Below are 14,724 nucleotides of genomic sequence, written 5' to 3' on the forward strand. Positions count from 1 at the left end.
ATTTGATCTGAATATTTTGTTTGCTAATGTTTTTATGTCTTATATGTATCTAACACGGTTTTTGACTTTGGTTAAAGTTTTATTATTGAAAAACTCCTTTTCGGCGAGTAATTTCATTATTTATTCCTACAACATTAAAAACGAAAACAGTAGTGAGTTTGTGGCAAGTATGTTTTATAGAATTCATCATTACAGAATTCAATTTTATTCATTCAGTTAACATTCAATTAAATATTCAGTTAAATAATAAGATTACATGAATAACTATTTTATGTGCTATTTTGAATTCATTAAAAAGTTTTTACTTTTTATTTTCAGTTTTGTTCTGGTTGGCTGATCAGTGTTTTGCAGAGAAAATGTCATTAATTTTGTCTTATTAACATTCAAAGTCAGTAGATTATAATAAAGCCATGTCTTAATCTTTTGAAGCCCGTCTTCAGCAAGTTTATAGACATCTTCCCATGATTCTCCTGTGTATACAATAGCTGTGTCATCAGCATATCAGATGAGGTTACCACAGAAGTCGGTTATTTCTGTGACACTGTTTATGTAAGTAAGAAAGAGAACTGGTCCGAGAACAGTTCCCTGAGGAACGCCAATAGTGACTTTTTGTGGGGTACTCAACTGTTCATCAATTTTACATCTAGTGCCTTATCTCGCACTCCATATGTATATAATTTTTCTATTAGTAGACTATGGGATACGGTGTCAAATGCTTTGGCCAAATCAAGGAATATGGTTAAACATTTCCTCGACTTGTCCAATGCATCGACAGCCTTCTCAACAAGGTCCATTATAGCATTTTCAGTGCATAATTTATTCAGAAAGCCATACTGATGTTGAGTCATGACGGAATGTTTATCAAAGAATGATAATTTTTTTTTTAATGCAGTGCTCGAAAATCATTGCAAAATTTTTAATGACAGAGATTGGCCTGTAGTTGTTTAATTGATTTTTTTTTACCCGTTTTATAGACTGGTGTAACGACTGATTCTTTCCATTGTCGAGGCATGGCTCCTGTTTGAAACGATAAATTTATAATATGTTCCAAGGGTCCTATGATCTGTGTATGTTTTATCATTTTGGCAGTTATTCCATCAGGTCCTGGGAAGCAGTTATTTTTGTGATTTGCAATCAAGATAATTACTATTTTCATTTGTAGGTTCCAAGTACATAGTAGAATTTATAAATGTGTTATTTAGAAAACCGTTTGGCAAATCTACTGTATGGATTTTTTTTTAAAATGTCCTGCCCAATGTTTTTGAAATATTCATTATACAATTTTATTTTCTCAACATTTTCACTTATTTTTTTCATCATTTGATTTTATAATTGTTTTGTTTTGTACGTTATTTTTAATGCTGTTTTCATTTCATTCGAAACGTTGATAAAAACCAATAGTGTTTCCAAGAGAAAATTCTGAGAAAATTCTCAGAAAACGAAACTTGTGAAAACTGAGGGTTATTGTGTGACCAAAGAGCGATTCCTAGCACGACTGAAGAACTCAATAGCATTATCGAATTTCCGCATTGAAATGAAATGTTCAAGATGTAACTTTGATTAACTAATAATAAAATATAATTCGAACCATACAAAATATTTCAATGTAACCTCATATGACTAAGAACAGCAAAATTGCTGCCAAACTTTCTCCCGCAAACTTCGCACTTGCACGTCAACTTTTCGACATAGTTATGAACCGATATTCTGTGTGACTTCAGAGAGACGTTCTGCCTGAAGCCCATACCACACTCTGCGCATTTGTACGGGGTCACGTTGGTATGCTGGCGTTCATGGGTCACTCGAGCGTGCTTTGATGAGAACTTCTTTTTGCAGTACTGACACGGATATGGCCTAAGTTTTTGATGGGTCATCCTCTTGTGCTTGTTCAAAGTGTACAGAGTGTAGAAACGTTTCCCGCAAACATCGCACACATGGTTTTTCTCGCCTGCAAAGGGAAAGTTATGTGAATGAAAAAAGTTTTGGAAAAAATTGATTTAGAATACCTATATAACTCATTACTAATATCTACACCAGAACAAAAATGTCGCTATTCCCTTTTGATACAAATGTTTTTCCAAAAACAGGACTATTATTGAGTAATGATGAGGCTTTATTTTCTATTTGACAATTTTTATATACAAGAATCCAGGAATGGCGTTCATTTGTTATATTATGTGAGCAACATGAAAAAAAATGAAAGACAATTTGAAAAGTTAAACAAATGTGTTGCGAAGTTGTGATTGTTTCACCATTTCTTTTACAACAAAAGATAGACTTTTTATTCAACAAAGAAAACCGAAAAATTTAAAACACTTCATTTTTGTAATTTCAGCTTGCGGAAATCGTCAGATCATATATTTTTCGTTATCCTTGAATTATTTCCTTCAAAATAAAAAAAAATAGCTACCCTCGAGAATGTCGAAATGACGTTATTTTTTTACAAATTTGCTGCCCTCCCTTTTCTTTACGTCACTCTCAAATTGTCAGATTACTGGAATATACACTTTTGAGAAGGTAATTAACTCACCCTACCTTGATCTGACGCGCTCGAGGAATTTTTGATGATCAATTATTTTTTACTAATCTGATCGTTTATCCCTCACAGGCGGCCTTATATATGGGGCTCATATTTGGTGGAGGTACTCAACCGGGACAAGGTATCCCTCTGTATATTAATCTGCCGCTCTTTAGTAAATCCCAAAATCCCCGCTTGGGCTCCCATAGACAAAATGCATATTTTGAACAATTCACTGCCAACATTTCAGAATTTTCTTCTTCATGCTCAATACAAATGACGGTACTTCTGCAAATGTATTTAAGGTTTTCCTTATATATTGTGGTTTTATATTTTCACCTTTCTCTAAGTGTACCTATACAATTATACAGTGCATTCTAGTTGAAACGAGCCACTCTGGATAAGTAGTTTGTTATTGGGATTAAAAAATTCGTGAAAAACGTTAATTTTTAGTTTTCAAGGAAACACATCAGAAAAAATAAAATAGTAGGAAGTATTATTTAGTTCCAAACTAGAAGGTCAACCTGAACACATAACGTCAGTATTTGAAATGTTCAATCTGAGCAATATTGATACTGTATGATATTGATTAAAATAACAAAAATAAGAACTGAAAGTGGAAAGTTTCTTGTTTAAATATGCAGTCTTTGACTCTGTTGTCTCAAGCATTAGGAGCCAGTCGTACAAAACAAATGTTGAAGGATATTTTCATTCACTGAAAAATCAAGTTAGGCCAAGCATTAACAACACTATCCAATTAGATCATCCATTGCGAAATTGGGGGGGTTTTTCAACAAAAAGAGACCCTCATTACATAGTACCTGTGCGACAGTTCCTCGATAATAGCTTCTTGGGTCAATGGATTGGAAGAAGAGGTTCGACTGAATGGCCACCCAGATCCCCCGATTTGACTCCACGGGAATTTTTTCTATTGGGACGATTGAAAACCAACTACTGTAGATCATTTACAAGAAGAAATTAAGTGGTGGTTATCAACACCTGATATTCTCAAGAAAGCGAGGAAGCTTCTCTATACCAGGTACTCAGTTCATGCAATAAAGTTAATTTTTCTGTTTAATTTCACTTTCTGATTCGAAATTTAATACAAAGAAAATTATTTTCTGGCATTACTTATTGTAATGTTAGAAATAACACAGGGTTTTATATAGAATTGAAATACCGTTCAAATAGATCACTCGACATTATTATTCCTGTTTGATATTTTACATGTGGCTAGTTATGATAGGAAGTGACTGACAAAGGATTTATTTTTATGTAGAAATGCAGTTTCCAGAAAACAAAATGACCATAATGCACCATAATGTTTATTACATTACAGCTCTCCTTTATTGTTTTATACCAGTCAAAATCAACCCTCATTATTTTATTGTCTATAGACATTTGCATCAAAGCTGCTCAATTTTTCATAACAAGATTAGAAATACAGGTAATTTTTGGTGGGGAGAGGAGTTGTCGTCTAAAACCCACCTCACATCACCAGCAAAAGAGGGTTTGAGAATGTTGTTAAAAAACATCACATAATTAATGGATCTACTGTTATAGTTAAACATGTCGTGATATATGTGATATATTTTTGAAATTAAAGTTAGTGAAGATCAAATCATAAGGTGTAGTTTATGAAATTACTATGGATCTTCATCAAGTAACGGCCGAATTGATCAGAAAATTAATTATATTAGTTGATCACATGATCCTTCTACAAACACTCCAACAATTTGGTTTCCATAATTCAGCAGTACTTTTCATTAAATCCTACTTCAACGCGAACAGTTTGTATCATATAACGGCTGTGATTCTTTCTATTACAATCCTTCATCTGGAATACCTCAGGGATCGATTCTCGGCCCACTTGTATTCTTATTATTTATTAATGACCTCAGTAATTATGTCGATTGTATCAAGTTATTTTTTGCAGATGATTCAAAAATATATTTACTTGTCGAGAGTATCGAAGATTGTAATAAATTGCAACGACAGTTAGAAAACATAGAGACTTGATGTAAAACTATGATGTACAATTATCGATTAGAAATCATTTCACTGTCATGTAGTAACTCAATTAAAGATCTTGGTATGTATTTTGGTCAAAATTTGTCTTTTTCCAACTTATCCAACCACATTAGATCGAAAGTAAGTGAAGCATTGAGAGTTTATGACACGAATAGTTGTCAATTGTAGATCTTCCAAACATCTGTTCTAATTCCTCTTTATGTGGCTTACATAAGGTCAAAATTAGAATATGGTTCTGTTCTATGGACTCCATTCTATAATTGCTATAATACATTAATTGAAAAACTTCAACGTCATTTCCTAAAGTTTATTTACTTTAAATCTTATGTATCTATTCTGATAGATGTATTCTAATGAATCTCTTACCTCAACATTCAATATTGAGTTAAGCAGAAAACTTGTGCCTCATTATAGAATAAGAAGTACACACATTTTTTACAGCCCACTGGCCAGAACCAATTTGTACCTGTAGTCATCTATCTTTAATATTTGCAATAATTTCAAATTTATGTGATATTAATTTTGATTCCCTAGAATATTGTCGAAACTGCATCTCAGTTTTTTACAGAGAATTTTTTATTTTCTGCCATAGTTTTTTTCATTATTTCATTATATTTATTCCTTCATTTCATCAAATTGTAACTTTCTAGTTATAAGCACCTATATTACTTTTAAACATACTTAGTTAACCCTGTAAATGGTTTTTCAACTGTTGGGTAATGAAGGCTATTAGTTTTATTATTACTATTTTTATTGAGCCAACCTTACAGCCGGATATTTGGCCGCTGAATATCCGGCGAAATGTTGCTGTTCGCTGCATCGCAAGAAGCACGCTTGAGTAGGCAGCGCGCGAACGATAGGGTGGTCCCATTCGGATCTTTTCGTTGATGAGCGAAGTTAACAATTATTTCAATCATTGACTTATTGCACTGATTGCAGTACATCTATCTGTCAGCAGCAGTGTGTACAGCGACAGCATTTTTCTATTTTTCTGAAGTTAACCTCATTTATGAAGACAAGCGAAACCGCTTGCTACGTCTTCTCTTGCTACCTCTTAATGCGGAGTAATTAGTATTCATTCACCATAATTTTCCCTCAGTGCAGTAATAATAATAGAATTTATTCATCAATTAAAGGTTATACAAGGCATTATACATACACATACAGACTATCAGACTTATCAGACACTTATCAGACTAGTCAAGAAAGAAAAGAAGGTAATCTACAAATAAGTTGTTAATCGCAAACAAACCAGAAAAATTGTACATACAATAGTCAGTCTTACAATTATGAGATATCACGAATTATAAAAGTCTTCAACATTATAAAATACTTTTTCAAGAAGAAAGTTTTTCAATTTATTTTTGAATAGAATGTCATTCAGTATGAAAATTATTTCTTTTTTTAAGTTGTAGAATCATTTTGTGATAACTGATTGTAAATTTTAGTGATACTAACTGAATTAGGCAATTAATTACCTAAAAATATATTTTTTAAAATTGATATTCGGAAGAATAAGCGCATAGTATAAAGGCCGCCAGATAGTTACTGAATATCCGTTTCAACTCTAATATACACACACCTTAGGAAGACTCTTACCTCTACAAGTAAGACCACACCTGACATGGGTATCCAAACTCCCTATGGGTGGATGAAGAATCAAATTTCTGTCCCATATAATCAGGTACATACATAATTTGAATCAAATATACAAAAAAGTATTTCTTACCTAGGTGTTCTCTCCTAATATGCAGTAGTAGATCGTAGGATTTCTTATAAGTCTTTTGACAAAACTGGCATATAAATGTCCTTTTTGAGTGTGTATAATGTATGTGACTTCTCAAAGATACTGAATTTTTGTATGTTATCCCACACAGATGGCACACCACGGGACCTTCAGAATGGGCCTTATAGTGATTGCTGAAGTTTGAAGGGGTGATATAAACATTGCAGATATCACACTTTTTTTTCTGGTGGCTTTTGATGTGAGTTAAACTCCTCGATTCCGTTAAAAATTTTCGGTGACAGTATGGACAGTCGTAGATTTTTTCTGTATCCTGAGAAGGTTTCTTCATGACTAAGATAGTGCGTTTTCTATGAGCCCTACTTTGGTGGATTAAGTATAAAGGCTTGTAGATGAATGATGTGTTGCAAACCTCACATTTCCAAGATTTTTCAGAAATATCTGAGTGATGTTTGGAACAATGCTCTCGGTAAGAATCAATGCTCTCTAGGCATATATTACATTGGTCACATTCAATCCTTGAGAAATAATGACTGCTGGTATGGTCCAGTACATTACGACCCAAAACTTCATCACCACAGATTTTGCAAACGATTTTTTCATCCAAAATTGTTTTATCTTCATTCGAGACATTTCTATCAACTTTATATATCACCAATACTTGTTCATCAGTTCGATTTTCGAATTCAATGGATTCGGTTTGTAGAGAACTATTATTGATATTGTTTTCTTCTGTTAGATCATTGTCAACTAGCTCGATATCAGAATATTCTTCTTTCTTCACATTCATATTGAAGTTTTCTGTAACTTCTTTTTCAAAATTAATTTGTCTCAGTTTTTCATCAGCTTCAAGGAAATTTTGTTGAATACGATAAGCATACTTCAAATTGAGCCAACATTTAGTACAAGCAATTTGTGGTAAAGAGTCATCTTCAGTTACCTTGAAAATAATAATAACTCATTTGACAATACCTAAGAACATATGGTAAGTCTAAAAACACAGAGACAATTACAAATAACATCAATGTCATAATTAAGAAACTTGTACTGTTATGGTTCAAGTACTTCTGCTAGCTATAACAGCCTGATCTTTGAATGGAAATTGGTAGTTTATTATTGAAGAAAGTGACCCTGCATGGAGAATATTTTTGAAATTTTGTTGTTTTGTGGGTGAACATCCTCAACTGATCGCCATGATGTATGCAATAGTCATATGAAGATCCACAACAAATATAATCAATATTACTTAAACTAACAAGCCTTTCTTCTATGTTGATAATTATAGAGTCATTTCATTCATGAAAAATATAAATGAGAGTATCCATATGAAATCTTTAAATCACATTCTGACAGGAAAGTGCTTTGAGGTTGATGGGTAGCTACATATGGGGTCAAACACAAATAGTAATGAGGGTAACTAGTTATGTTCCACTTTTAAGACAAGGTCTTCTTGAGTACTACAGAGCAGCACCCTTAAATTTCTTTTATTTGTGATTTTTATATCTGATTTTTGATAATTATTCAAATTCTAGCAAGCTATTCGAGTTTCACAATAGTTGTTTTTTTGTTAGTTTCATTTTATGCCAGAGGGAAACAAATAAGTTCTGCCAAAATATCAATTTCAGTGTAAGAAGTAATCAATTTACTTGAATTTGGAAATGAATGAATTTTTTTATAAAATCAGTATTTATTTTTAATCCAATTTCAACAGCTACCATTGCAGAACCAGGTTATATAATTGATTTCAATTTTGCAAAAATCTGATATTTTTGAATCATTTCAATAAAATATAGTGTTAAGTAGTCAAAAAGCTTACAAGAATTTTAGTTGATCTTCATTAAAAATATTGTACATGATTTACACATAAATCACGGCTTCTGATAACGAGGAGAGATACATGTATTAATGAATATTTCAAATGAAATATCTATCCAATGTTCCTACATGAATGGATCAGATAATTGTCTGCAAATTTTTGGGCAAGTTTTCTTTCAGAGAACATTCATCCAGACAGGTCAATGTATCAAATTTTATTCTACATAATAATTTTCTTAATACATATCTGTTTCCTCAGAACAGTTATCTAACTTTTTTATTTTTGTTAGAGGATTGGTACATGGGATGTTTCTTCCCCAATTGGTGATTCATTTACCAGTTCGAACTGTTACTACTTCACTGTAATTAAAACAGATCCTGTCACTGATCAAGCTTTTCATATATGCAGTTGAGCTTCAATCAAACCAGTCAGTTTTCAGACATACTGCTGCCTTGGTTGAATCTATTGTGAATTAACAAAGAGTTACACACTGAAACCCATCAGTAGGTGATTATTAGATTGATTTCAATGAGCCCTGCTACAGAATGAGCGCAAAGCGTCTGCAAGAATTTCCTGTGAAGAAACTTGCACAAATGATTATTGGAAATAATTCAGGGCTCGTCGTGGTGTTAGCTAGGAAAGTTGTTTTTTTTTGGCAGGCATTTCCCAAATCCCACAGTGTAGGGACGTTGGGAAAGGTAAATGTTTCGAATATCATTCAAAATGTTGATTTTTTTCAACTGATCTATACATCTTTCTTAGGGATGGAGCGTATTCAATAGAATCTATAAGGATACATTTTATAGCAACATCTGAAAACCAGGAGTGGAACAAAAATTAGAAAAATAACAAGTATTTACATCTCAAGAGCAAAACTCCTGGCTGAAATTTAATCTTAGACAGGTATATATGATTTGATTTATAATATATCATTGGAAAGTGTCAGGGAAATGATTAAATTATATGAATATAAAATTACATACTTTTATTGATGTTAGACATTCCAAAATATTTGCTCTATCTTCTTTCAATAAAGAATGACTAACCACGGCTTTTGATAAACAAAGTCGACAAAGTAATTTTATATCATCTGATTCCCAATCCATTTTTTGCAAATTATATTTCTTTTCTGTTCAAATCTATCAATGCTTTTGTAAACGATATAGAATTTGACATTGTTTAGACATAAGACATAACCTCAGTTTACGAGGTCGAGTTTACGATATGACATTTATGACAATGTCAGACCACAGTAGATATGCTGTGATAGAATTGAAATGAAATAAAATAAAAGTCCCAGTAGTCCTACTATTTTCACTTTTTGGTAATAAATCACAGAGCGCATGATCGAATCGTAGAAGACAATTTTTGGTTGCGCCGTGAATTGTCTCGATAATCTGTAACATGTCTAACATGTCTAAAACTTTTCACGAAATTTACCGCTTATGACCTATCAGACTGAAGAATTTTCGCTTGTGGAATCATGATAAAGAGAAGTTTTGTTGTGTCTAATATTACCACTTCGCCAGAAATATTCCATGTTCTAATTTATTTCATATTGTATTCGTATTTTAAACGATAGGTATGATCGTTTGTGATCAATTTCAAAAGATAAGGGATTGCATGAGTTGAAAATGTAATATTTTGTACTTATATTTTTAATTTATTCAAGAGGTGTAGATGTTCACAGTATTAGAATTAAATTGTTAATTATATGATCTGCTACAAACATTATTTAATGCAGTTAAATAAATATCTATCTATCTATCTATCTATCTATTTGTAGCAGATATAAATTATATATTCTCATCCAGGGCTTGATGAATAATTCAATTAAATGGTTTCGTTCTTATTTGTAGCACATTTCTGGATGTTGTTAGCCAAACAAAAAAATTTCAACAATAGTCGGATTATCAGGAGATTATTCCATTATAGTCATTGAATTATTATTACTTCATTATTCAACACGCTTTTATTAGCTTCACCTGTATGTATGTATATTTGTTTGTTTGTCTGTAACTCTCCTTCTCATTTCATATTTTGAATGTTCGGGATCTGTATTTGACAGAATTATCGACATTATTGCTTGATCTATTCGCGGGGAGATGGCGCTGTACGTAACCTCCTTGATATAATTCGAACTCACTTTACATGTATTTCTTCATTTGAAAAAAGTATTTTTTTCATTAACACGCGCGCCTGCTGCCTTATTTGTAACCCTCCTTTGCGCGCCTGCTGCCTTCCTTGAGCTTGGTAGCTGATTTTCAGGCTCCCTCTCCGGAATCGGAAAATATCAATGGTCATTTTTCTAAACATAATACAGCAGATTCATCCCAAAGTTTGGAAAAAATGAATATAGTTTAAAAAGACTAAAAAACACGCTTTTATAGCATATGAAACAAAAAAATGAAAAATATAGTTTTGAAAAACTAAAAAACACGCTTCCAAAGAACATCGATGCAAAAAGTTAAAAATATTTCTTTAAAAATAAGCTTAAAAAATAATGAACGAAAAATACTAGTACTATTGTGAAAAAAGCGTGGGCGCTTTGTGCCATATTTTATGTATATCAAGCGCCCATCGCTTTTTTCACAATAATACTAGTATTTTTCGTTCGTCATTGTTTGAAGCTTATTTAAAAAAATATTAACTTCTTAGTTAGATGTTCTTTGAAAGCGTATTATTTATTTTTTTAAACTATATTTATTTTTCAAACGCAATCAATGATTCATCAAAAAACATAAATATATCGAATATTCTTGAATGAAATACTAATAAAGAATAAAATATTTCTTTTTGGTGTCATATATATACTCTTGAATCGATAACAAGTGATTGCAATAGCTTTGAAAATACTCGTAATATTTAGAACGACAACGTGGAATACATGCAGTAAGAATAAAAGTGCACCGAGAGCTGTGGTTGAAAAAACTAACAGCAGTTCATTTATCATTGGTAGTGCAATACAATGGTTACAGAAGATTCCCTTTTCGAAATAATCAGTAATTTTCTAAGAAATATTTTATTGTTAGTGGTATGGTATATTGCTATATTTCGATTGTCAAGTTGGCGGGAATTCGGTCGAAATGTTGAAGAAAACCAATTGCTAAATTGATATTGAAAAAAAGACTCTTGAATGAAATTATTGAAATTACAAAGCATATGTATGTCTTGTTCTTATGCTTTAGAGTCCTGAAGAAGAAACAACAATGTTTCGAAACGTTGACAATTAAACAAAAGCAATTGGTTTTCTTCAACATTTTGACCGAATCCCCGCCAACTCGACAATCGAAATCATATTCAACGATCGCCATTTCTAAATATTATTATATTCATACACTTGTACCAAGCTTAGATAGTTGTCCTTGTGCAATGTTCCTCAGAGAACAGGCACAGTTGAAACCAACTAGCAGAATTTTGATTCGATAGGGGCAGAGTGACCACCTGCAAGCAAAACTGGCTTCTGTTTATGCAATAATCTTCAAGGAGAATACTCTTGCAGTGGTACTTGTGAAAAAGCAATGAGTAGTTTTCTTTATTGTATGTATGTTTCAATGTTGTTGTATCTCGAGATAGTCAAAAAAAATGAAACTGTGAGGCACAAACATCAAAGATTCCGACTAGAGTGACACTACTGGTTTTGATTTTACTGTGGTCAAACATTTAAGACATAAGATCGCTCTTTTGTTCTATGAGAACGAAGTTTGATCCTTAATTTTTTTTTCAATTTGTGCTGCAAAATTATAATATAATATTCAGCTTTAATGCACGAGTATGTGATTTCTTTTTGATTCTTCATTTCTCAGATTTCCTGTGTCTACGAAATAATTCATCGCGAGTCAAAATTTATTTGATCAATTCTGATTTGATCAGTCCTTGTGTTACCACAAGAATAATACTGAAAGAACAGCAAAATACTTGTGATGTTTCCCAGGGTTTCTTTTCTTTGTGTTTCAAAATCTGATGGTTTATGTTGCCTTCTTTACTAGATTCTGTCTAAAAGAGATTCTCATGTCTCATTTTTCAAGTTAATTTTCATTGATTTTGTAAAATGAACTTATATATTTTTTCTTTTTTGTATTGAAGGGATTTTATACCCAAAATAACTGGGAAATGGTCAGTTATAGATGCTTTCCATAATTCCGTATTGTGGGAAACATACTTTCCTTATACAAATCCTTTTCTTAGGAGCATGTTCATGTAACTTTCAGTTTTATTACTATGTAATATTGAAAATGTCAATATTCATGTCTCCAATTAGAACAGTAAAGTTATGATTATGATTATCTTAATGCTTCTACGAAATCTGTACGCTGACCTTCGAATTATCGAAATTATTAGTTATGTTGATACCACCTGTCAAATCAATATGCGGAAATCGTATATCTGATTCTCCTTTACCTACACATATCAGAACTCCATCATTTTGATTTATTCTGTTCTCTAAACGTATTATCGCATAGCCATGTAAATAATACAAGTTTTGATTTAATATTTGCCAGATTTCCATCAGAATGATGCAGCGAAGTTTTTAATACGTGACAATTTTTATGCACACTCTTTACATGTAGGTATATGACAAACTGAGAATGGTATTTCACAAGATTTTTGTTACGATTAGTTCATCTATTTTTTCCAACTCATGGAATTGTGGCTTCACTGAAATTCCTGACGGAATATAATCACCCATGTTGAATATCTAGTTGTTAAATTAAAAAAAGTGAACATAATTACTACCATTTCCAGTCACTAACTATTCAGTTGGAGTTTATTACGGATATGAAAATATGAGCTTAAAAAACAGTAGTTATTTGAATTACAGGGTTCATTATTTTAAATAAAACAACATATGAATATCACTTCTCTAGAAATGGATGTTCCTTCTTTAGGTTTGATTATTGATTTAGTAAAAGGCTTTTCCTTCTCCGTTTTTCTAGATGATCGTATCAGTCTCGATAGAAAACTATTTGATTTGGATGGAATATTTTCTTGCTTAGTCTCGAGCACCAATAGTTCGTCGACACTATATTCTGAATTTCTCGCAATCAGTCTGTTTCTTATAATGTAACAGGGTTCCTTGTTCTGCTTTCTGAGTCGTGAATGCCTCTTTAAAACCTTCAGTTTTTTTTGAGTCGTGGTGAGATCGTGGACAATAGAAATACCTGTCCCTTTCAATTCTTTGGTGTTTTAAAATATTTTATCTTAATCAAGTTAGACGTAAATTCCAACTTCACAGGACAATGCTACTACTACTCGAGTAGTAGTGGTAGCACCAGAATCCTCAACATATTACCCACGAGAAGACCAAGTTCCAGACATTCTCGACGTCGCCCTAGTGCAGAACATCACTACTATAGAGATGGAAGTACTAGACGAAGGATCGTCAGACCACAACCCCACCCTTTTTACAATAGGAAGAGGTGAAGTGGAACCAGATAATCCAACAAAGATAATCATCGACTGGAAAAGATTCCAGCGCACCAATCACGATGCGATAGGAGACATACCACGCATCGAAACAAAGATTGATTTATAGACGCCACACACCAGCTGCAACAGGCGATTACCCAAACAATGGAAAGAAGCGCACGGGAAGTCCCAACCCAGCGCTTCAGCTTACAAGAACATCTTCCACCAGAAACGATGGGCTCATTAGAATTACAAAACACCTGAAAAGATGATATCAACGGACACGACAAAAGATGTATGCAAAGAGCCGGCAGAATACTACGAGAAGAACTAAAAGCAATCCAAGATCAACAATGGACAACCCGTCTGGAAGAACCAAACTTCGAAGACCCATCTGCATGGAGAATGCAGATTGGAATCGGACTTCGAAAGCCATGTCCGCCAATACACGGCGAGCAAGGAATCGTATACACGGACCAAAAGGAAGCGGAATCATTTGCGGACAATTTCGAAAGACAGTGTAGAGAAAACGACGTCCCGTTCACGGACGAAGTAGAAGAAAACAACGGTACGTGGACTCAGAAGACAAAGAAGGGACAATGCGCAACCCCTGGCACCAACATCCCCCGAGGAAGTGAAAGATATCGTAAGACGTCTAGCTACTCGGATAGCTCCAGGCCCGGACCAATTAACAAACCGGGCATTAAAAGTCCTACCACGTAAGGGTACTGCAGGTATAACAAACATCATAAATACTATACTCAGACTGCGGCTCTTCCCGTACCCGTTCTAGGAGGCAACGGTTATCCACATCTCGAAGCCAAAGAAGAACCACCTATTCCCAGATAACTACAGGCCAATCAGCTTAACCTCTTCCTTAAACAAAGTGGCAGAAAGTGTCATTCTGAAAAGATTAGAGGACCAAACCAGCGAACTAGGAATCCTACCAGATGAACAGTTCTGTTTCAGATCAGAAGACACAACAGAATTACAAGTCCTAAGGGTAGTAGACTTTGCGACGGAAGGCAAAGAACTCAACACCCGAGCGATTTTCTTAGACGTCTCCAAGGCGTTCGACAGAATTTGGCATGACGGACTTTTGGACAAAATGAGCAACTTTGGCTACACGAAACAAATAGTAAGATTAATCGAGTCTTTTTTAGCTGACAGGCGATGCCGTTGTAGAGTAGGACAAGAAGCAGGGGT

The 14,724-nt window shown here is 33.4% G+C and overlaps 1 protein-coding gene across 1 annotated transcript; it reads right to left on the reverse strand.

The window, feature by feature from the left end:
- Window positions 1-1,542: 1,542 nt before the first annotated feature.
- On the reverse strand, window positions 1,543-9,344 carry LOC111502308 (zinc finger Y-chromosomal protein 1). The gene is made up of 3 exons (XM_023156368.2): window positions 9,093-9,344; window positions 6,279-7,233; window positions 1,543-1,948 (listed from the first exon to the last, which is right to left on the reverse strand). Exons 1-3 carry the CDS (start codon window positions 9,213-9,215, stop codon window positions 1,602-1,604), a joined length of 1,425 nt encoding a protein of 474 aa, XP_023012136.2. The 5' UTR covers window positions 9,216-9,344; the 3' UTR covers window positions 1,543-1,601.
- Window positions 9,345-14,724: the final 5,380 nt, after the last annotated feature.

Source organism: Leptinotarsa decemlineata, unplaced genomic scaffold (genome assembly GCF_025532065.1).
Source record: "Leptinotarsa decemlineata unplaced genomic scaffold, Ldec_3_MD MMD2_tig00026314_RagTag_RagTag, whole genome shotgun sequence".
NCBI lineage: Eukaryota > Metazoa > Arthropoda > Insecta > Coleoptera > Chrysomelidae > Leptinotarsa > Leptinotarsa decemlineata.